General features: G+C 42.0%; 1 protein-coding gene across 2 annotated transcripts in view; it reads right to left on the bottom strand.

The window, feature by feature from the left end:
* Positions 1-25000, bottom strand: part of COG1 (component of oligomeric golgi complex 1) — an 829165-nt gene that overhangs the window by 171276 nt on the left and 632889 nt on the right. For both annotated transcript variants that reach the window (XM_044085137.1, XM_044085139.1), the window contains exon 11: positions 9665-9773. In XM_044085137.1, coding sequence (XP_043941072.1) covers positions 9665-9773 — 109 coding nt within the window. The remainder of the gene's footprint in view (positions 1-9664; positions 9774-25000) is intronic.

The raw sequence follows: 25000 nt of genomic DNA, 5'->3' as shown, positions 1-25000 counted from the left end.
TAAGTAAAATCTAAGTTGTCTGTGTACATCCAATGAATGCAGAATCCACTCCCCCTTGTTCTGTGGATTGGGAAAGAAAGTTGGCAGATGAATGGTCTGATTAAGAGCCACACTGGATAACACCTTGGGCATGAATGATGGATTGGTCCTGAGAGACACCCTGTCCGCATGAAAAATAATGAAAGGCTCCACTGTCATAAGAGCCTGTAATTCAGAAATCCTTCTAGCTGAAGTGACTGCTAAAAGGAAAGCTGTTTTCCAGGAGAGACATTTTAAGTCTGCAGTAGCAGCTGGCTCGAAAGGAGGGAGAGTGAGTTTTTCCAATATGAAATTGAGGTCCCAGGCAGGGGTTGGAGCTCTCCTGGGTGGTCTTAAGTTTTTGGCCCCTCTGAGATACTGCTTTAGCAGAAGATGAGAGAAGAGGGGAGGTTCTGTGTTGTAATGAGCTGAAATGGCTGAGGCATGGATTTTTATAGAAGAGAAGGACAGGCCCTTGTGAAGCATCTCAGTTAAGTATTGTAAAATCTGAGGAATATTGGGAACTGCTATGATTATTCCTTGTGACTGGCTCCAGGCACAGAATCTTTTCCATTTGTCAGCATAAGATTTTCTAGCACTAGGCCTTCTCGCCTCTAAAATGACATCCATCACAGGTTTGCTGATGGATGCTAAGGGTGAATTTAGGTGATTAGCCACTCTGCGAGATTCAAAGTTTGGAGCTGAGTGTACAAAATTTGGTTGTTCTGCTGAGAAAGTAAGGTGTCTGAGGCGGGTGCCACGGTGGAAGGTGTGACACATTGTGCAGGAGTGGGTACCAGTGTTGGCGAGGCCAGTCTGGAGCAATCAGAATCATTTTTGGTTTGTCCTGTTTGAGTTTTAGTAGAACTTAGGTGAGCAGAGGCAGAGGGGGAAAGCATAGACTGATAGGTTTTTCCAGCTGAATGATAGACCATCCACTTTCCAGGCTTTTTTGTGATGAGTTCTTGTGCAGAATTTGTCCAACTAAATTCACCCTTAGCATCCCTCAGCAAACCTGTGATGGATGTCATTTTAGAGGCGAGAAGGCCTAGTGCTAGAAAATCTTATAGTTCTGGGGTGAGGCAAAAAGATCTATATCTGGACTCCCCCATTTGTGTGTCAACATGTTGAAAATTTGTGGTTCCAGTTTTCATTCATGTGGGTCCATGAGATTTCTGCTTAGTTCGTCTGCCAGAGTATTCAGCTTTCCTGGCAGGAATTGAGCTTGTAGTTGTATTTGGTAGGTCAAGGCCGTGTTCCACAATGCCATGGCTAGTCTGCAAAGGAGGTAGGAGTGTGTACCCCACTGCTTGTTTATGTACCACATAACTGTGGTGTTGTCGGTCTTTATCATTTATTGTCCTGGATGAAGGTAGTTCTTAAAGGCTGTCAGTGCATTCTGTACAGCTAGTATCTCTTTCTGATTGATATATAGGTGCATTTGATTTGGGCTCCATTTGCCCTGAATACACTTCCCTGCCAGATGAGCCCCCCAAGCATAGTCTGATGCGTCTGTAGTTAGGGTTTGGGTGGCAGGGGGTGGAGTGAATGGCAGTCCCTTGTTTTGGTGGCAGGCCTCTGCCCACCACAGGAACTCTAGTTGCAGGCAAGGTATGATAGGAATCATTGTTTCCAGACTGTGACTATGTTGACTCCATAAACATTTTAAGTACCACTGAAGTTTCCTCATATGCAGTCTTGCATATGGAATTAGAAGAATGCAGGAGGCCATGAACCCCAAAGCTTGCAGAATTTGTCTTGCAGATAGCAGGGTTTTTGTGGACACCTGTTTGAAGCAAGTTACCAAATGAATTTGCTTTTCTGGCGTAAGGTAAGCCATCTGGGCAGTTGTATTCAAACTTGCACCCAGGAATGTAATTTTTTGAGGGGGTACCAGTTGTGATTTCTTTTCGTTTATGGTGTACCCTAGACAAGTTAGAACCCTTTTTACAAATGCCAGATGCTTGAAATACAATTATTAACTTTTTCTGACATCGGTTCTGGAGCAAGAAAAAAGCTTCCCCAACGGGGTACTTAGCTTTATAGAAGACTTCGGATCTGAAATTCAAACTCGAAAATCTCAGGAATCGGCCGACCAGCACTTGCGAATTGCTTCTGCTTCGGGCACCGCGCGGCAAGAAAGACTGAAGAAAATGGCATCGGCTACTTCTTTTATACCCCTAACGACCTGACGTCAGGGAAGGGATGACGACAGCTGACGCAGGACCCAAGACTTTGGAATTCAGGCTGACTGAGGGCAACCTGCCAGCATAATTACCCAAATGTAATGACTACAACAGTGAAACACGAAGAACATCCCTTTTTACAAACGCCAGATGCTTTAGAAGAATGTCCTTGTTTTCTGCCTGAATTAGACAATCGTCCAGGTATGGATATATTTGAATATTTCTTTGCCTGCAAAATGCAATCACGGGAGCAAGGCACTTTGTGAAGACCCTGGGCGCAGTAGATAAGCCAAAGGGCAGTGCAGAGAACTGGTAATGCAAGTAGCCTGCTTTGAAGCGGAGGTATCTTCCGCAAGATTCTCTGATTGGAATATGCAGGTAAGCCTCTTTTAAGTCTAGACTTACCAACCAGGCATCTTTGCCTAGCATAGGAAGTAACTGTTAAAGGGTCAGCATCTTGAGTTTTGGAATGTCCAGAAATGTGTTTAGAGTGGTTAAGTCCAGAATTGGATGCCATGATTTGTCTTTTCTGGGTACCAGGAAAAGTCTTGAATAGAAACCTTGTCCCTTTTCCTCTTCTGGTACTGGTTGAATAGCCCCCGTGTTCATGAGGGACAGTACTTGTTTCTGGGCCTCTGAGTGTAGAGGGAAGTCATTGAGACTGTTTACCATAAGGGGGTGCCTTGTTGTTTCCAGATTTGGAGGTGGAGGCACCCCATTGTTTTGTTCTAAAAGTCCCCTGTGACTGAAACCTGGAGCCTTTGGAATGTCTGGATTTGACTTGAGTGGCTCTCGAAGGAACTGGAAAGGACCAGTTCTTAGTAGGCCACTGCCTACTAAATCTTGGAGGTTGCACTTGTAAGAAATCTTTCACAGTTTGCATAGATTTAGCTTTATCTTCCATCTTTTTTAAAACTTATTCAGCCTTATTACCAGATGGTCCTGTTGTAAAGGAGCATCCAACAATTTTGCTTTCCATGATCAGGCAGAGTTTGCTCTTTGAGCCAAACATGTCTTCTTAGCACAGACCCAGTTACAGCAGCCCTGCAAGAGGCCTCCAAAGAATCAAAACCACATTGCAAAGTATGTTTTCCAACTTGTTCAGCTGAATGCAATAAATCCTGTAAATCTTTATTTTGCACAGTCAGAAATTAACATCATTTTCTGTTTAAGCAGTCCCATGATATGCTGCTGATATTTAAGCATATGAAATTGACAGTTTAAAGCCCTGATTGCCAAGGTTGCAGAAGTGTAAACCTTCTTACCCCGTCTATCCAGCACCCTGGAATCTCTATCAGAAGGGGTAGGATTTTTAGCAGTAGAGGCCTTAATGCCCTTGGGACCCCGAGAGATGGTTTCAGGATCTGCAATAGGATTTTTGAAAAGGAATTTGTGGGAGTCAGGAACCCTGTAGTATCTGTCTGGCTTAAAAGGAGCCGGAGGCAGAGAATCAGGAGCCATACTAGATTCTGAAAAAACATCATCAACAATGTCTAGAACAGGGGATATAGCCAAAGGCCTATGCTGAGGAAGAAGAAGAAAATCCCTGTCTCTTTTTAGATTCAGAGAAATCCTAACTTTCCCAGTGGAAATGTTCCCTTAAGGTATGTAAAGTTTCCCCAAAAGAAAAATCCTCAGGGGAGAAGCAGAAGGAATGGAGTCTTCTGCATCAGAGTCCTCATAAGTAGGTATAGACAAATTCTGTTCATTAGAAGAGTCAGAAGAAATAGAATCCTGTCCAAAAGATTCATAATCAATGTCTTGCCTAGGCCTCTTAGAAGGAGGGGGTTGGCGACCCCTGATCAGAGTAATTAAATCTTCAGCCATTTTGATAATTTGTTTTTTAGGCATAGGGCCTGCACATGTGGCCCAGGCATCGTTTTTTTAGACATAGATTTAAATGTTGGCCTTAGTTTTGAAGATGGCGTTGGTCTAATATACAAATCTGTAGGCCTGAAAACACCCTCAGAAGCCGGTGCCTGCATAATGGCTCCGGACCCATCTAAGGTAGAGACATATGTGGGTTCCGAATTGGTCTCAGTAGAGGCCTGCAAATCAGAAGTAGTGGTTATTAGGGGCTGCAAAAGCACCTCACTGAGTACCGGTGAACGGGTGACTGGCTTAGGAGAAGCGTCGGCATCAGTTTTGGACCTCGGCAGCCTGTTTCTGTCTTTTTCTTTGCGTTTTTTAGGTATTCTGGTAGTCAGATTGCTAGCCGACGACATTTCTGGATAATTAAATCGTGAGCCAAAATATTTAGAAGACAAAATATTTAGAAGCAAAAATATTCCGACATTTAATAGTGCGTTGATTAAATTTAGCACAAAATTGACAGCAAGGTACGTTGTGGTCAGGGCCTAGGCAAGGAATACAGTACAAATGAAAATCCTTATGAGGTATTTGCTTCCCACAAGTAATGCAATTATTAACTTTTACTGACATCGGTAAGGAGCAAGAAAAAGTTTCCCCAACGGGGTACTTAGCTTTTAGTTGAAGACTTCGGTTCTGAAACTCGAAAAAGAAAATTTCAGGAGTCGGCCGACCGGCACTTGCGAACTGCTTCTGCTTCGGGCACCGCGCGGCAAGAAAGAGTGATGTAATGGTGTCGGCTGCATGTTTTATACCCCTAACGACCTGACGTCATGGAAGAAGGGACAGCAACTGACGCAGGACCCAAGATTTTGTTAATCAGGCCGACTGAGGGCAACCTGCCAGCAGATTACCCAAATGTAATGACTGCAAAAGTGAAACACGAAGAACATGATTGGGAGGGTGGCTTAATGGCTAAGGTGTTTGCCTTAGAAACACAAGGTGCACGGTTTGAGTCTCACAAGGGCAGTTAGTTTAGTACTAAACTATGAACCTATGAACATCTCAGAGGCAGGCAGACATTTACATTTTTCTTCTGTCCACTAGCGACAAGGGTACCAATCCAGGGGTTAACTTGCGCCTTCCCATCCACCACTCATCCAGATCATACTTGAATGGAATAAGAGATGCACTTTGCTTTATGTGGAGAAGAAGACTACTCCAGAGAAGTGGTACTTTCTGCGAGACATAGCTATCCTTCCTGCATGTTGCATTTAAGTACATGAGATTGAGATCTGTTGAGCAGGTGTTTCTGCCACTATTGGACTTGAGGATGTGTAGTAGAAGTAAAAAGATGCGTTTAGGAGAGGCTCTGTAAGCAAAGCAGAGTTTGGCTCTCACTTGTCTTAAAATACTGAAAAGAGGGGCAGAGTTTTGAGATGATCAGTGTAGCTTTTGTGATTTAGGCGGTTGATTTTCTTAGTGAGAAAGTGCTGGGGTGTCTCAAGTTGTGTTAGGTGCTTGGACTGGTATACACAAAAGGAGGCATTATACTTAATGATCAGCTCAATGAGTGCAGAATACAGTGGAATGATCACCTCTCTGAATCTGGATGCTATACCTTACTAATATGCTGTACAATGAAAAAGGACTTCCCTACAACAATGGAGATTGAATGACAGCTCATTACACACATGGGTTCCCATGTTCCTCACTGCTGGGTCAATTTTCAGAACTGTGTTTTCTTGGGATCATTGCAGGGATTGTCATGCTTGCTAAAGGACACAATTATACATTTTTTGGTGTTTAGTTTTAGGCCATGGAATTGACACCAGCTATTTGTTTGTAAAAGGCCCTTCTGAAAGATCACTGTATCTTTTGTAGAGTTTATAATAGCACCAAGTTTATTGCTGCCTACAAAGCTTGTCAACCATAACCCTACACAGCCTCTGAGAAGTAGATGCCAAAGAGGAGTGGCCCAAGGACTGAACCCTGAGGTACACCACTAATGGTCTTCTGGAGGAGGTAGCCCCACCCACCCTACATTTCTGGGTTCTATTTGTGAGCCAGTGTTCTATCCAACAAGTTACACATGGATTTACATTTAGCTGGATGAGTTTATCAAGTATGCCTGAGTGGGGGATGGTGTTGAATGCCTTTGTGAGGTCTTGATATGCATTTGTACATATTTTCTCTCATCTAATGCTTCCGTAACCTTTCTGAAGAAGTCAGCTACATTAAGCAGTCAGGCTCTACCTTTCACCAGATTGAACTGCCTCAAATAAAGAGTTTAGACTGCTTATATGTCCTTACTTATTAATTCCATAGCATTACAGATGAGGCTGGTCAGGTTTATAGGTCTATAGTAGCCTGGGTCAGTTGAATCCTCAACTCTGTGCAAGGGGACGACTGCTGTCATCCTCCACTCACCTGGTACAAACCTGGATTGGAGGCTGGTACTGAACAGCTGCTATAAGTGTCTAAGGTTCTACTTCAGACTGACTAGTAGGCATCCTGGTAAGTTATCATGCCCCAGAGAAGCGCTGTTCTTAGCCTTGGGCATTGTTTTGAGGACTTGTTCCTGGGAGATATGAGGGGGGTGTGGATGCTGGCATGAGATCTGGCAATGTGGGAGGGAGAGGGGGTGAAGTTAGAGCTAAATTTATCAATTAGTAGATTGGCTATGTCTTCAGGATTAGAGTAGGTGATATCATTTACTATTAGTTTTGTGCAGTTTTGTGTATTACTTCTTACGTTTCTAATATTGTTAAATAAGGCTTTGTGATTATCTTTTTCCTAGGTGTTTGTTTCTGCCTTATACCTAGCCTTGGTAGATTTGATCAAGGATTGGAGTTCCCTGCTAAGTCTGGCAAGAACATTTTTGGCATTTAGAGGGTTACATTTATTTTTGCATGCAATGAGATTTTTCCTTTTATTGCATACCCTGTTTATATATGGGTCCACTATAGGGGAAGTTATGTTTAAATTTGACTTTACATTTATTTAGGAGGAGGACAGATGCTTGTTTGCAGCCATTTACATCTGCATAGAATTTGGCAGTAAATTATTTTGCATTTGTAGAAGGGTCATCAACATGAAAGGGAATATCAAATTTTGCCAAGTTATCACTTAGTTTTAGTTGATTAGCGTTAGCATAATCTATGAATACTGAGATACTGGATGATGTTTCCGGCATCAGTCTTATGTTAAATGTAACTAATTTACAGTCAATATAGCTAATTTATGGTCTGATTTGACTAGGGAGGCTGTTACATGTGGTACAGAGCAGAGCTGTCTCATATTTGTGAGAACCAAGTCCAGAATTTTGTCTTCTCAGTAGGGGTTGTGGACTATCCGATCCACTGAGTTTGTACTTCTGAAATTCAGAAATCTCTGGAAACACACAATTAGGGAAATGCATATTTTTCAAGCTGATGGACAGCTAGTTGATGTACCTTAACAGAAGGTGTTTGGATGACTAATTAGGTCTTCCAAACTAGTCAGATAGGTGGTATGTGCCAAGGGTGACATATAGGAGGGTCATATCATTAGCTACGATGTGATATGGGGTTTTATTAATGGTAAGTTGGGCATGGAGGAGTTCCAGGTAATTATCCTGCCTAACAATTCTAGAGGTGAAATTTTGTTTTACGAAAACAGATACCCTGCCATATTTAGTGCCTTCATACATACACACACACACACACACACACACACACACACACACACACACACACACACACACACACACACACACACACACACACACACACTACATATACACATGCACACTTATCCACATTCATACCAACCACTCCTGAGTTTAATTTAGCCTAATCTAATATTCCTTTTTAGTTCCTTGTCTAGAGTCTTATGTGTTTTCTCTGTTCTGTCTTCTATAACTTCCTGCCCACATACAAGATTTTATCTTCTCCATGCCTAACTAACATGTATTGTCCTTTCCAACAGCTTCAACCATCTTAATATATACAATTATGTGAACTGTTACCCTAATGTTATAATGTCTTTACCAGTTAATCACTCTATTTTCCTATGGCAAATGTGTTATTCTGTCTTTGCTAGTAAATTACAGTCTTTAATTTCCTGTAGCAAGTATTTTAAATTGATTGTATTACTTACTCATCTTACACGTTACTTATATCTGTGATTGTTTTAATATTGTTTATGCAGGAGCCTGCTCGACAGGCCTCCACTGAAAACGTTTTTTACTGCCCAGTCTGATATTTGTTCACTGGGAAAATCTATCAGCAAATAATCAAATGAAACAATGCCTACAGTCTTTAACGTAGCTGGTGTTCTATGGTGCAATTCTGTCTAACTACATGACTTCTTTCATTCCATGTTTAATCATAATGTCATAAGTTCAGTGTTACAGGTGTACACTAACTGATGTAGCTCTTGCCAAGTAGTGAACTGTTCCCTTAAAATTGTTTCAGATGCTTAAACAAAAAAGCATGCAGTTGAAAAAAGCTTAGTTTATGAGAGTGATGGGAGGGACTATCATCACTTTGGCTGAAGGGATTAATGCAGTGCTCCTTTAAGGACACTGACCACATGGATAACTATCAGCAGGTCAGCAAACAGAAAGGTTGCATGAGAACTCTCAATAACAGGTATCTGAACCAGTCTCGTCTCCACAAGTCAACATTTTTGGGTACTGGCACCAGTGGATGGCAGTGGTCTGGTTTCAGATCTTTTTAGAATGACTGTAGCCTCTCTTCAAGTCTGTGGTGGTCTGGCCCTAGATACCACCAGGCTACCACTATATGCAGTAGTGAGGAACTAAATCTTCACAACTTAATGCTTGAAAGTACAGTTGTGTAAAATCTTACAACAGTAAATGTTCTTCACTCTTGCAGTATTCCTGATGTAAAGGACTTCCTGCCAAGGATAGCCCAATGTCTGGCCAGTATACCAAAGCCTTTAGTGTTTACAGGCATTGTATATGTCACACATATGCTCCCCACGCAAGGTGTAGAGCACAAAGAGGACTTATAGTAGACACACACCTCAAAACTTCTTTGCCACCAGTCTGAGTACCATCAATGAACGTCGATCTGAATGCTCTTCTTCTGTGCTGGTTACCAAGACATTTTCAGATAAGTGCCCTGTTCCTTATTTTATCTTTTATTTTAGTGATGATCTTGGCTGTCAAACTTGCAAATGATGGAACACTCGAAACATCTAAGATTTTTTAACAGTGAACACAGCAGCTTTCCTATGATGTGCATTAGAATCAAGAACTGAACTTTGGTAACAGTAGGCAAAGTAAGGAACTTGGAGCATGGCTTTAATTTATAGTTAGGGCTTATAATAACTGTGTGCCAAAAGCAGGTGAATGTGACTCTGAGCAAAGGCACTCAAGAATGCAAGAAACTTAGATCTGAAGAGGAAATCCAACAAAAACTCACTACAGGAGGCATTCAGATCAAATCATGCTTTTAAGAGCATCTCTATCTTTTGCCTTCTAAAGAATGAATGATGATTGTTGTGGTCTACACACTATACAGTTCCCAAGATATTCGATTAAGGACTGTACTGAGAACTTTGAGCAAATGCTCTGTAGCCCTAAATCTTTCCTGGCCTACATAAGAGTTTACATGCTACATTTTTTTTTACAATGTACTTACCGAAGTCCTTTGCGAGAGCCGATTAAGGTTGGCATTAAGGTGTGGAGTAAAAACATCCAAGTCAAATGGATCGATGTAGCTTTCCAGCATATCCATCAACTTCTGAATTCTGAAATGAAAGCAAAAGGCAGTAACAGTGCAATTTAAATTCTATGAAGCATGTTTACTGAAACAAGACCTAAACATTATTACATAACGCTGAATACTTTCAAATCCTGTCAATCAAAAAGGGTTCTAGGTTTGTCTGTCAGACAGAAATGACAAACTACTGTGTTTTTTGCTGGAAGGCTGAGGCTGCAGTATCCGGGGGATTGCTCTGTTCCCAAGATGCAATGACCTCTGAACTGGTACAGCTAAGTAGTGGGAGACACATTAGGGTTGCAAGGGGGCTCGACTCTCTGCAAAAATACTTTAAATTATTTTGCAATTGAGACTGCTATTCACATTCTATGATATTCTTAGCGACTGCAGTTTTATGGCAATCACAAAAGAATAAATATCTTCTCAGAGCCACTCACAATAGCAAACAAACACACACATGCAAGCACATACTCATGCAGTGACTAAATACCTAATGATATGATGCATGTTAAGATTAGATCAAAGGCTCTCAAATTAGAAAATAATGTATAGTTCTGTATTAACGTGGTATTTTTTTCTTACCATGGTGGCAAAGCTGCACTGCAGCAAGAAATGCTACATTTTTATGAGAATTTTCCAAATTTACAACAGTTTTACGAAAAGTGCAGCTATGTTCGGTACTTACCATAACTGGAGATGTTAAAAGTATGTCGATTGTTGGAGCAGTGGCCAACACTTCAGACTTCTGCTGCAGGAAGACTGATGTTCTGCCTAAATTCTACAGCTTTTCGCCTTTCCCACTTCTGTCTGAGGCCAAAGCTCTTAACCTCAACATCACCACTAGAGAGGGACACCAATCCATGCATCTTCAGGTCTTTCCTATCCCTATCTCCATGTGACAGGGATAAGATCCAGAAATGAGATGCCCAGGTGGCATGTTGCCAAGTTTGAAATAACTACCAGAAACATTCCCAAAGCTCCCTCTCCAGATACCAGGTAATCCTAAGAAGGGGCACACTGTAGTGGCAAAAGACATGTAGGGTGAAGAAATAAGTAGGTGTGTACCCACCTGAACCCCCAGGATGGCTGAAGCAGGCAAACAGAGGCGCACAGAATGGGAATATTATTATTGCAACAGTGAACACTCAAACATCTACAAGTATGGTAAATTCCAAACATAGCTGCTCTATATCATATTAGTCAATGGTGCAGAAGTAATAACATTTGGAAAGATTTCCATAACATATGGACCACTGGATGACTGGCCCTCAAAAGCTGTTGGTTCCAGTAGTCCCTCTGAATAGGTACAGCAAATCTTACCCTGGCTGTAGTGGTAACAGGCAGGTTATAATGCTTGTAAAAATGAAGACCAGGCAGGTGACCAATTAGATGTTTCCAAGATGGCCTATGTGCTGATCCCAGTAAAGAAGGCAGTTGTGGCTGCTGTAGTGCGGGTTCTCTAATGCCCTTCAACAGTCTTGTCATGGAAAGAGTAAGGAGCACGGATTCCTCCAAAGGGTTGCTGGGCTTCCAGCCACCTCTCTACTACAGCATTTGAAGGATGTCTCTGAATGAGACATCCACAGGAGGGGACCGTGGGGACCATTCACCCTCCTCAAAAATCTGCATCTTCAGTGACACATTCAGGAGAATCCAGATGCTTCCTCTTGCATGTCCTCTTCCGAGGGACCTCCTCTGTGGGGTAATCTTGGGAGGTATCAGAAATGATGGAAATGACCAACTGGGTGTGTGATGCCCATGCACTGGCCCAGCAATCAAGGAGTCTCAATCCTCACCACTAACACCAGTGAGGGACGTCCACACTGGGAAGGATAACAAATACACACACAGTAAAGTACAATTTCCCTTAACAGCACACAGAGCTCACAGTCCGTCTGGGGCTGGTTTCTCCCTTTCTCTCCAGATCCCCAATATGACTCCCCACTGGACAGCTATAGGGTCCACATCACAGCCTAGTGGTCAAGCTAAAACCTCCAGCACCCTCTCTGTCCAACCAGTGCTTTGTGTCCCTGCCCAAGTAGCTGATACACACACACAGAGTTATATACAACCACACAGACACCCCTGGGGAAGGCTGGCACAGGTTCTTTAAACTATCCAGGCATGTCCAAAGTGCAGTTTCAGGTATACTCTCCAGTTCAGCTGGTGAATCTGGGAATCTTGAGGCAATGTTACAATTGCCTTATGTACACAGACAACCCTCTCCTCCTTCCAACAAACTCAAATGTATGTGAGAGATGCAACTATACAGCCAAACTGGAGGCCGTGCTCTCTCAATCCAAGACTGGCACAGTCAGTCAGTCAGGAGGAGAAGTAAACCACTCGCACCACACAACCAGTCTCACATAGACCAATCGTATCAGCAAACAAGACACAAACTCACAAAAACATACTCGGAGGCTCTAAATAAAAATCTGCCAAAGCAGCAGAGACCTCCAAAGCAGACATCCAAGCAACCGCGACCCCACAACAACTTTCACGTATCACATACTTCACAAAGTCAGTGTGCCACACAGTCGCAGCCCTTAAGGCTAAATAACACACCTAATACACTAGTAATAGGAGACTCTATTGTCAGGCACACTGACATCCTGCTCACCAGACTGAACAAGGAGAAGGTCACTGTAAGCTGCCTGTCGGGTGCCAGGATCCGCCACATAACACAAGCACTCAGGTCACTCCACAGCAGGTACAAATATGACTCTGTCATTGTCCATGTTATTGTGAATGACCTGAGACATACCTCCCTGGACTACATGAAAAGAGACATAGAAGAGCTCTCTGATCATGTAGCCCAGAGGCCAGTATGACCCTGAGTAGCATCTTGTCCTCACCAAGAATGATGCCACAGTATAAAGACAAAATGATCAATTTTAACAAATGGCTAAGCTATTGGTGTCATTCAAAGGGGATCCTGTGACGACAAGCCACGTTGCTTCGCCAGGGACGGCTTGCACCTGTCACCCTTAGGCTTTTGAATACTGGCTAAAGCTCTTGCCAGCCCCATAATGCCTTTTTTAGGCAAGGCTCAAAAGACAAACCCACCTCCATAGACAATACCAGAAACAAAAAACTAAGGGTAATGCTACTCAATGCCAGAAGTCTAAACCTCAAGATGCACGCACTCGAGTCACTCCTCAGTATGGAGAAAATCGATATCTGTGCAGTAACAGAAACCTGGTTCAAGGCTCCAGAGAGCACCCCAGCACTACCAGGATTCAACTCATACCATACTTTTCGGCCCCAGAACTCGGACCGAAATACTCAAGGCGGGGGAGTATCCATCTTCATCAAGGATACCCACAACTCCAGGTTAGTGGCACTGCACGAGGCATCGGAGACCATCCATGTGCAACTAACAGTGGGCAAAACTGCTTTTCAGTTTGTAGCCTGCTACAGATCACCCACTTTGTCTTAGGACCCTCACTTGGCATTCCTGAGAACATTGGAGAATATGAAGGTCTCACCAAACACCATGATATTGGGGGATTTCAACTACCCAAACACTGACTGGGAAAACTACTCAAGTCCCAACTCTTTTGCCTAACGGTTCCTGGAGTTTATAAACTCAAACGCCATGGACCAACTGGTCACCACTCCCACAAGAGGGGACAACATATTGGACCTGGTCATCACCAACATGGGGGCTCAATGTTTCACACCAGAAGTAAACCTCTTGTTGGTAAGATCAGACCATAAACTAATCACAATGGACATCCACATCCCGACCCCACCCCCAGCCAAGGAAACCACTGTGAAAAATCCCTCAAAAGCAAACTTCACACTTCTTAAGACTGAGGTGGAAAGTTTCAAAGCCACCGGGCTAATGGAAAATGCTACCCAAACCACAGAATCCTTTACAAATGCACTCTATTAGCACCTACAGGAATGCATGGATCGTGGCATCCCAAGTAAAACCAAGACTCACTCCTCCAAAAAACAGGAGACCAGTCTGGTGGACCCCGGCCATAAAAAAGCTATACAACAGAAGGAGGAAACTATTACATGATAGGGCAAAATCCCAAAAAGGGAAGGCATCCCTGATCAGTATTAGCAAGAAACTTCGCTCCCTCATAAAATCATCAAAGGCTAGCTTTGAAAGAAAAATCGCCAAAGACTCTAAAGATAATCACAAGGCGTTCTTTAGCTACATCAAGAATCTGGGTGGCAACTCTCAGATCTGGTCTGAGCTGGTGCAAAATGGCATTAAATACACTGAACCCACTGACATTGCCAACATCCTGGCGGACAGGTTCAGTGCAAACCTTCCCCCCCTTCCCCCCCAAAAGGGCCAGTGTCTATCCCAGAAGATTGCAGTCCCTCAGACATCACAGACACAGATGAAAGCAGCCCTTTCCAAAGTAAAAAACACAGCATCAATGGGACTGGATTGTATGCTGCGTCTTACACGAGACCCAAAAAGAACTAAACCCTCATATAAACTCACTGTTCCAACTCAGCCTTACCACAGGTTATGTACCCAAAGAATGGCGTACAGCAACAGTAATCCCACTCCACAAAGGTGGCACCACAACGGATCCCGGGAACTATCGCCCTATAAGCCTGACTAGCCTGGTCTGCAAGACTATGGAGCGTATCATCATGGATCTCATAAACAAAGACATTGGGAACCTCCAGACACTGGACCCTACCCAATTCGGCTTTGTTAAAGGCAGATCTTGCCTCTTAAACCTAGTTGACTTCTTTGAAACAGCTACCAAAGCCATAGATGAGGGAAAGGTAGTCCACACAGCCTACCTGGACCTCGCAAAGGCCTTCGACACAATACTCCACTCTGGCATCATAAATAAGCTTACCAGCTTAAATATCAACCCATATGTCACAAGATGGGTTGCAAACTGGCTCAGGGATAGAACTCACATGGTCAGAGTTGCAGGTGCCATGTCTGACTCTAAACCGGTTACAAGTGGCATCCCACAGGGCTCAGTCCTGGGACCCCTCCTGTTCGGTATATGCTTCTCTGAGGTACAGGCAAGCACGGGAGGGCTGTGGCTGACCAAGTTCACAGATGACTGCAAACTGGAAGCCATAAACGACTCTCCGGCTGACACAAGCTCCACCAGAAGGGTCTTACGGAGACGGATACCTGGTGTCAGAACCATGGCCTTAAGCTAAATGCCAAAAAGTGCATAGTCATCCCCTTTGGAAAAAACAAAGTGCCCACAAACTACCACATAGGAGGTAATCCACTAAGTACGGAAGACGTAATTAGGGATCTGGGGATCCAAGTAGATAATAACCTCTCCTTTGACAATCACATTGCCAAAGTGGTTAGAAAAACCTTCTATACAGCTCACCTAATCACAAAAGGGTTCACATCTAGATCAAAAGAGGTCATTGTACTCCTCTACTCATCGCTCATCAGGCCCTTGAGTACAATACCCCATTTGGGATGTATCTTACCAGACACCTGCAACAGCTGGAGAGACCTCAAAAGTACCTCACCAAGAGGATCGTGGGCCTCAAACAGCTGTCCTATGTAGCTCAACTAAAGAAACTCCAGCTCTACTCAGTTGCTTACCGCCTACTCAGAGGCGATCTCTGCCTGACGTACAAGGCCATGTCTAACCCGGAATTGATGGACATGCTCCACCTCAAAAAAGCCAAATCCATTAGAGCTACACGCTTCAGGGATTTAAACCTCAGCACAACAATAAATAGGACATGCTGGAGGGATAGATCCATATCCCAGAGGCTTCCCTTGCTCTGGAATAGAATCCCAGTCCATGTTAGGCAGAGCCCCTCGCTGACCCTCTTCAAGAGAAATTTTGATGAGTGGATGGGAAATCGTAAATTTACTCCTGGGATCACTTCTATGGCCCTGCTGGACAGAGGCTCAGGAATGTAGTCTAAAAGGGTGGCGAAAGCCAACACATTCTGGCTAGGCTCATAAATGCCCTAAGGCAGATAGCCTAGTACCTCCCTATGAACCTATGCCCCTTCCTGCCAGTCTATAAGGTAGTACCAGCTGCCACCAACCAGTAATATCAGCTACTAAAAGCCCTTACCAAAGGGTGTCCAATTATTACTGTGCAATATTATTATCCAAATAGTAAGTGGGACCCAGGGCTAAAACTATTGGAGTGACTTGGACAGTATCACTATATACGTGCAATGTACTCTAGAGCTTACATTATCTCTACACAAAACAGCCACAGTTGAAAGTTTTAAAAGTATTTAATAATAAATAATAAAAACACAAGACAATACTTCTTACTACACAGTGCTAGTCAAGAGTTCAGAGACATAGGAAAAATGCTCAAAATAATACAGTAGAATAGTTCTGACATCAATACAGAAAACAGCTAGACTACACTTACTATTTTCTGTCTATAAATAAGAGCAATCACAGTTCTAACTAAACTTACATATAGAGCAAAGCAGAGCTGTTGTTCGTCCGTCGTTGTCGACGATGACCAAAGACGTCATGTCAAGGAGGTTGACTGAGTATGGTGTCAGTCCGATGTGGGCTTGGAAAGCTCTGCTGCACGCTGGGCACAAGTGGTCATTTGAGTTGTTTGGCTATGGATTTATGCAGCTCACGCTTCCCCTGTGCCTCTGCAGTCCTGCTCTACTCAAAGGAGGTAGGACCTTTGCTGATACAGCTTCACCAGGTAGGGCGGTCTTGTGCTAGGGTTTCCCAGGAGTCCAGGTCAATGCCAAAGCTCTTCAGAGAGACTTTCAGTGTGTCCTTGAAATGATTTTTCTGCCCATCTTGTGTGCATTTGCCTCCTGCAAGTTCACCATAAAACAGTCCCTTGGGGAGGCGTGTGTCTGGCATACATACAAGGTGGCCTGCCCACCTGACATGTGCTCTCCTCAGCAGGGTGTAGATACTTGACAGTCCAGCTTGAGAGAGGGCAACTGTGTCTGGAATTTTGTCCTGCCAGGTAATTTTCAGCAGCCTTCTTAAGCAGTTCATATGGAAGCGATTCAGATTTTTGGCATGACGTTCATACATAGTTTATGTCTTACAGGCATACAGTAGTGTGGGCAGTATGACTGCCTTGTACACTTTCAGCTTTGCAACCGTCCAAACGCGGAGCTTGCCTTGGCGATGCGCGTGTATCTCATCGTCAATGTTCACAAATCTGGAGAGTATGATTCCGAGGTATGTAAACTTGTCAACAGCCTTCAAGATCTCACCTTCAGCGGTGATAGTTGGTTCTGCATACAAATTCTGCGGTGCGGGCTGATGCAAAACCTGTCTTCTTGGTATTAATTGCGAGTCCGAAGTTTCTGCAGGCAGTAGAAAAGCAGTTGATACTCTGCTGCATCTGGGCCTCTGTGGCAGCATTGAGTGCGCAGTCATCTGCAAACAGGAAATCGCGCACAAAGTCCTCTTCAACCTTGGTCTTGGCCTGTAGCCTCTGCAGCTTCAAGAGCCTGCCATCAGTCCTGTATCTGATTTTGATGCTGGTTTCTTCATCATTGCAGAAGCCATCTGTCAGCATGCCCGAGAATATCATGCTGAACAGCATGGGTGCCAATACACAGCCTTGCTTGACTCCACTGGTAACTGGGAAGGCATCAGAGGAGTCTCCATCGTTCAGTACTCGAGCAAGCATTCCATCATGGAACTGGCACACCATACTGATGAATTTTCCTGGGCAGCCAACCTTCTCCATGATCCGCCATAGCCCCTCAACACTGGTGGTGTCAAAGGCTTTGGTCAGCTTTAGACGAAATCCAAAATGCTCTCTTCTTTCTGTCCTTAAATTGATAACACAGTACTGCTTCACATTACATCATTCTTGACACCTCTCTGGTCTCCCAGGCTAACAGAAACTTAGAGTTTAACATAGCATTGATCTTACACCTGGTCAGGAAACCACAGCAATTAAAGACATTATATATATAAAATCTAGTAATTATCTCTGATGTCAAAACAATAGAAAGAATCTGCTGGTCCAGACATCACGGACCCGAGTTAGAGATCAACCAGTCATACAAGGGTTGACTTATCAGCTTTCTTGCAGCAGAGTGCACTGTTACATTTTTGACGTTCAACATTTAACACAATTTTCTTCCATTTAAGAGAACAAGCTGACGCTTATATTAATATTTACAAATGACAAAATTATCTACAAAATTCTATCTAGCTAGGCTGGCAGCCTTCATAGGGTGTCCTGGGGTTTTGGTACCAGCTGTCCCTGTGGGAAGGTTAGCTGAGACTCTTGATGCAGAGATGGGAGTGATATAGATGCAGGATGCAGGACCTGAGGGGATAGGACAAGTCTGGGCCATGGTAACTGACAGGGCTCTCTCCAAAATCCTAAAGGCTGACTTTCCTGGATTTTGTATTTGGCACCAAAGATGCACTGTTTAATTATTTTTCCAAAGTATCATTCACTGGAGGAATAGCGAAGACTTTTGGCTCTGACAGACCCAGAAGCTCTCTTTACCATTTGAGGGTATAAGAGTAGTCCTTACACTGCCTTGAAATATTTCACTCTGTTAATGGTACATCCACAACAGAGGTCTTCTAGTGGGTGAAAGAGGACAGGATTGTCCTCAGCGTTCAACTCATAAGAAATAAGGGAGGACATGTGATGTGCTCCACACAAGCTAGCAGGCCAGTTCAAGTACTTTAGTTCAGAAGAATTTGACTCCATTGAGGTGGGAGTTCCATTTTTTTAATGGTAGAAATACTTGACACTAACAGCTGCTCTGATGTAAGCTGCAGGTTCTTGAGGAGGAGTACAAAGACTGGAACCAAGTTTATTAGACCTTTTGTGGAGGTCAGAAAGGGGGGGGGTGAAGATAAAGGCCTGCTCAGCTCTGGTAGATGTCTCAGGCTTGGACACTTCGGCTGTTCATTTTGGGAGTGGTGGCCACCTTAGAAATCTCCAATATAGGTGGGTACAACTAACTTCAATATATTAGCCTCAAACATCCTTGCAAACTGAAACCAAAGGAAAAGGACTCTCACTCTCTGTTAAAAAAATATGGGTGTCAGAACTCAGTAGTGTCTAAATTGACTGTTGCATAGTTTCAACTCAAGAGAATGTGATCCAGTGACATGGTGGCCTCCTGACAGGCATCACCAGAGGCCTTAGTTCAAACAGGTGTCAGAGGTAGGGTCTGCAGCAGCACCTAGGTGGACCAAGCACTCCTAAGCGTAGAGTGGCCTTTGGACTCCGTGGCTGTTTGCCTCCTGAAATTCTTTCTCTTGCAGGTGCTTCTCTTCAACTTTAAGCAGGTATCCATGGGTAACTTCTTAGATCCCATGGTAACCCCGGAGAAAGTGTGCAGCCTCTTCTGGCTGATATAGTTATGGACAGCAGCCTCTTCTGGCTGAGATAGTTATGGACAGATGTGGCTATCTGCTTGAAATCATCTGGATGAACCTAGCAGGAGGACAGTATATGTCATGTTCCATCATTAACAGAAAAAACACTAGAAGTCTATGTGGGATTTGCCTTTTACAACTAGTGTAATTAACTTTAGAAATTGATAACTATCCTTCTTGCCTGAAAACATGCTATCTACAAACAACCAACACAGAATATTAAATAAGACAGTGGGCTACTTATGTGAACTCTGGAAGACAGGCTAAGTGACAAGCAGATGATGATCACTATTCACATCAGCATATGCACTGCAGCAGCGAAGAACCACAGATGGCATGGAAGGACATACCTCTCATACACAGATGTCCTGATGCCCAGGTGGGAAGGTATCTATACAGACAGGAGCGGAAGGCTGAAAAGATTTGGATGGAGGGTCAGACATCTGGCCTTCTGAGAAAAATGTCTGAAATATTACCTCTACTGTAACATAAGCAATACCATGAACATCAAAGTTCACACACTTGTAATTTAATAAATGATGGCTGAAAATGGTCCATCGAGATTCAGTGCACTATGCTGGTAAATAAAAATAAACAGAAACAGAAAAAAATAAATACTTGAATTTGAACATAACACACATAATTAAAAGAAAAGTACTGCTTACCTACCACTGTTCTATACCACAAAACACTCACTGGAATTGTTTTGAGAACAAACAAGCATGGCTCTTCCATATTCATACCATTAGCAAAACAAACTGCCAGTGTAGCCTTTTGCCGCTGATAAGGCACAGATAAAAACAGGTACATTTTTAATCAAAACTCTGCTCTAGCTACTGGCATTAATAGGAGAATGTGTCTAATTGACAGGGAAACAATACTACACACAGACATATATATACACACACATTTTATATATATATATATATATATATATATATATATATATATATATATATATATATATATATATATATATATATATATATGTATATATACATACACATATACACACACACATTATATATATATATATATATATATACACACACACAGAGACATATATTTTATATATATATATATATATACATATATACATATAAATATAATATATACACACATATATATATAAATATATATATATATATATATATATATATATATATATATATATACACACACATATATATATATATATATATATATATATATATATATATATATATATATATATACACATGTGTATATACATATATACATATATTTTATTTATATATATATATATATATATATATGTATATATATATACGCACACACATATATATATATATACATATATATATATATATATATATATATATATGTATAGTGGATATAAAATGTGTACCCACCCCTGTTAAAATGCTAGGTTTTTGTGATATAAAAAAATGATATAATTTCAAAACTTTTCCCACCTTTAATGTGACCTATAACCTGTACAATTCAAATGAAAAACAATCTGTCAGGGGAAAAATATAAAAAAAATAAAACATGTACAACATGCTGGTTGCATAAGTGTACACACCTTTAAACTAATACTTTGTTGAAGTACATTTTGATTTGATTACAGCATTCAGTCTTCTTGGGTACACAGCTGCCATCAATTAAAGAGACTCTGATTAACCCCAAATAAGGTTCAGCTGTCCTAGTAGGATTTTCCTGACATTTCCTCAGTTGCCTGCTACAGCAAAAGCTGTGGTTCACAGACAGCTTACAAATCATCAAAGGGATCTCAATTTTGAAGGTATCAGTCAGGAGAAGGGAACAAAAATATTTCCGCAGCATTAGATATACCTTGGAACACTGTGATGACAGTCATCAAAAAGTGGAGAAAATATGGGACAACAGTGACGTTGCAAAGAACTGGACGAACCCCCAGAATTGTTGATAAGATGAAAACCTGGTTGGGGGGTTGCCAACAGACCTACAGCAACACTGAAGGAGCTGCAGGAAATTCTGACAATTACTGTTTGTGTACTACATGTGACAACACTCTCCCGTATTCTCCACTTGTCTGGACTGTGGGATAGGGTTGCAAGACGGAAGCCTTTTCTTACACAGAAAAACATCCAGGCATGTTTAAAATATGCAAAACAATACACCAAGTCTCCCAAAAGCATGAATGAAAATGTGTTATGGTCTGATGAGACCAAGGTTGAACTTTTTGGCCACAATTCCAAAAAGTACGTTTGGTGCAAAAACAACACTTTGCATCACCAAAAGAACACCATCCCATGGTGAAGGGCGGTGGTGGCATTTTCATGCTTTGGGGTTGCTTTTCTTCAACTGGAACTGGGGCTTTAGTTGAGATGGTGGGAATTATGAACAGTTCCAAATACCAGACATCTTTGGCCCAAAACCTTCAGACGTCTGCTAGAAAGCTGAAGATTAAGAGGAATTTCACCTTTCATCATGACAATGACCCCAAGCATACATTCAAATCAATAAAATAATGGCTCACCAGGAAAAAATTAAAGTTTTGGAATGGCCCAGCCAGAGCACAGATCTAAATCCAATAGGAAATCTGTGGGGTGACCTGAAGAGGGCTTTGACCAAGAGACGCACTCACAATCTTGATAGATTTGGAGTGCTTTTGCAAAGAAGAGTAAGCAAATATTGCCAAGTCAAGATGTGCCATGCTAATAGACTCCTACACAAGAAGACTGAATGCTGTAATTAAATCAAAAGGTGCTTCAACAAAGTATTAGTTTAAGGATGTGCACAATTATGCAACCAGGTTATTGTGCTTTTTTTATTTTTTATATTTTCCCCCTAACAGATTTGTTTGTTTTTCAATTGAATTGTACAGGTTATAGGTCACATTCACGGTGGGAAAAGTTTTGAAATTATTTATTGTGGTCTCATTTTTTTATATCACAAAAATCTGGCATTTTAACAGGGGTGTGTACAGTTTTTATATCCACTGCGTATATTATATTTTATATATATATATATATCTATATATATGTTTGTGTGTGTGTATATATATATATATATATATATATATATACATATATATATATATATATATATATATATATATATATATATATAAATATATACAGTATATAGAGACACAGTATATATATATATATATATATATATATATATATATATATATATATATATATATATATATATATGTACACACACAGTATATACAGACACAGACACAAATTTGGGTATATATATATATATATATATATATATATATATATATATATATATATGGATCTACGTCTACTGAACGTAAGTTCAATAGTCCGAATCCACAATCAGTGAACACACTTTAACAAATGCGCTTTCACCGAAAAAGTGCTTTCGTTAAAAAAACAAAACAAAAAAAAAAAAAAAAAAACAATAAATCTACTTTTATGCACCCCCCCATGGGGGATATGCCCACCCCCCTACTTTGATATTCTCACTCCGAGATCGCACTACAACGAGGAAAAGGGAATATTCCCTTATCTGCACCGTAGTACGATCTTCGCAACAGTCATTCCCCCATGACTCCCTCTAGCTGCAGGCATACTTCTGCGAAAGTGCTTTTTCGGTAAAAAGCACTTTCGCGGAAGCATGCCCGGCTGTTTGTGCTTCGGTGAAAAGTTCCTTCAGGGATCAGTACCGATGCCTATATAATATATATATATATATATATATATATATATATATATATATATATATATATATATATATGTACATACACAATATATATATATATATATATATATATATATATATATATATATATATATATATATATTTATCTATTAAAGAGAACAGATGGTTTAATGGTTAAGGACTTCTCCTCCCATGCACATGGTACAAGGTTCAATCTTGACCTCGGACCAATGCCTGTTTGGAGTTTGCATGTTTTCCCTATGTCTCCGTGGGGTTTCTCCCATGTCCAAAAAGCATGCTGAGTGTTTCCATCTCAAACTCACCAATGAATGGAGCTGTGGGCAGCAGTACAGATTCTACATGGTGCCCTACAGGGGGAAGAGCTATACAAACCAACCACTTTGGGCATTTACTATGGTGTGCAGTATCCTCAAGACAGGAGAACACAGATCACAGACTGTGCGCTGTGGCAGGGCTAGCTGCTAGACGGTGTAAAATATGGCTCTAAGTGATTCGGTCATGTTGACTAATATCGCCAAAAGGTAGGCATGTGTAGTTACCGGTGATAAGCAGGTTGAGGACCCGGGATACTCTGACCCATGCCAGGGACCCTTGCTAACAGTGGGAGGGGTATATGTGCCCTTATTGGCCAGAGAATGCCCACCATTAAGCCCAGCAGCCCTGGGTCAATAAGCTACGGGCCAGCTGGTGCCTAGTTGCCCAGCCTGGGTTACCTGGAATAGCTCTGTTGAGTGAAAGCTGGATGTAAAACCAACCAACCTGTCAAACATGAACTGAGAATTGCTACGCTTAATGTAGGTTCACTGACAAGATGCAGCTTGGAAGTGGATGACATGATGATACAGAGGAGGCTGGACATCCTATGTATCCAAGAGATGAGATGAAAAGGCAGTGCTGCAAAGCCACTTTGCTTGGGATCCAGACTAGAAATGGTGTAGGAACTGTGGTGAGAGACAGGCTTCAGAAGGCAGTGAGGGATATCATCAGAATTAATGACAGATTCATGGCAATCAGACACCAGTGTAATGATAGGGCAGTATTCATAATCTCAGCCTATACCCCAAAGCAGGGTTGTGATAGTAAGGAAAGTGCATTCAGACAGAAGTTGCAGGACCTACTAGATAAAGTAGGACATGAAATGGTGTTGATAATGGGTGACTTGAATGCACATATTGGGACAGACAGAAGAGGATATGAGGACTGCCTGGGTCCACATGTGTGAGGCAACTGGAATAAAGGAGGAGAACCCATTCTAGACTTCTGTCTGGAAAATGGCTTGATAGTAGCCAACACATGGTTCAGAAAGAAAGACAGTCACAAGATCACATAGCCAACATGCAACTTAGGTAGACTTCCTCCTAGTAAGGAAAAGGCACTGGGGTAAAATCCATGACTGCAAAGTCATTCCTAGTGAAACAGTTGTCCCATAGTATAAATCATTAGTTGCCACAATCAGCTTCAAGCAGTGGTCAGAAAAGGCTCCAAGGTCAAGAGAGACCAGGCTAAAGATCTGGAAGTTGACTGGAGAGAAAGTACAACAGTTGAAGGAATTACTCAGGGCTCTAGCACCCCAAGAACAGGAGGAAATAGGTGGAGTTGAAGAAAAGTGGCAGCACCTAAAAACAGCATGTGTTAGGACTACAGAAAAGATATGTTGCTGAGCCAGGTATGGAAATAAGGTACATAAGGAAAGCTGGTGGTGGAATACAGAAGACCAGTAATTCATCAAAAGAATGAAGGAGTGCAGGAAGAAATGAGAGACAGAAAAGGCTGACCAGGCTAGGAAGGACTACTGGTTGGCTAACAAAGAAGCTAAGAAAGAAGTTGCAATAGCATAGAATAGGGCATCGGAGGAATGTGACTCAGTAAGTGGCACAAAAAAACTATATCAGGTTGAAAGGCAAAGAAAGAAATATAAAGAAGATAGTCAGACACCCTTCATAAGGGATGCCAGCAACAACCTGCTCACCAATCCACAGGACATCAAAGGCAGATGGAAGGAGTATTTCCAGCAGCTACTGAATGGAGAAAACCCCACAAAAGCTGTACTGCCTCTGAAACAGCCTACAATGAGGGAAGAGGAGGAGCCCACCTTAGAAGAACAAAGAACAGCACTAAGGAAGATTAAGTCAGGGAAAGCAGCAGGCTCAGATGAGGTCACAGCAGATGTGATAAAGATGCTGGGTGAGATAGGGGAGAAATGGCTCCTGAGGGTATGAATAGCAGTGTGGAGAGAAAGG

This window comes from Protopterus annectens, chromosome 10.part0 (assembly GCF_019279795.1).
Source record: "Protopterus annectens isolate FY-2018-M chromosome 10.part0, PAN1.0, whole genome shotgun sequence".
In the NCBI taxonomy this organism is placed as follows: Eukaryota; Metazoa; Chordata; order Ceratodontiformes; family Protopteridae; genus Protopterus; species Protopterus annectens.
Note: the sequence above shows the minus strand (reverse complement) of the source record. Positions and strands in the feature narration are given on the sequence as shown.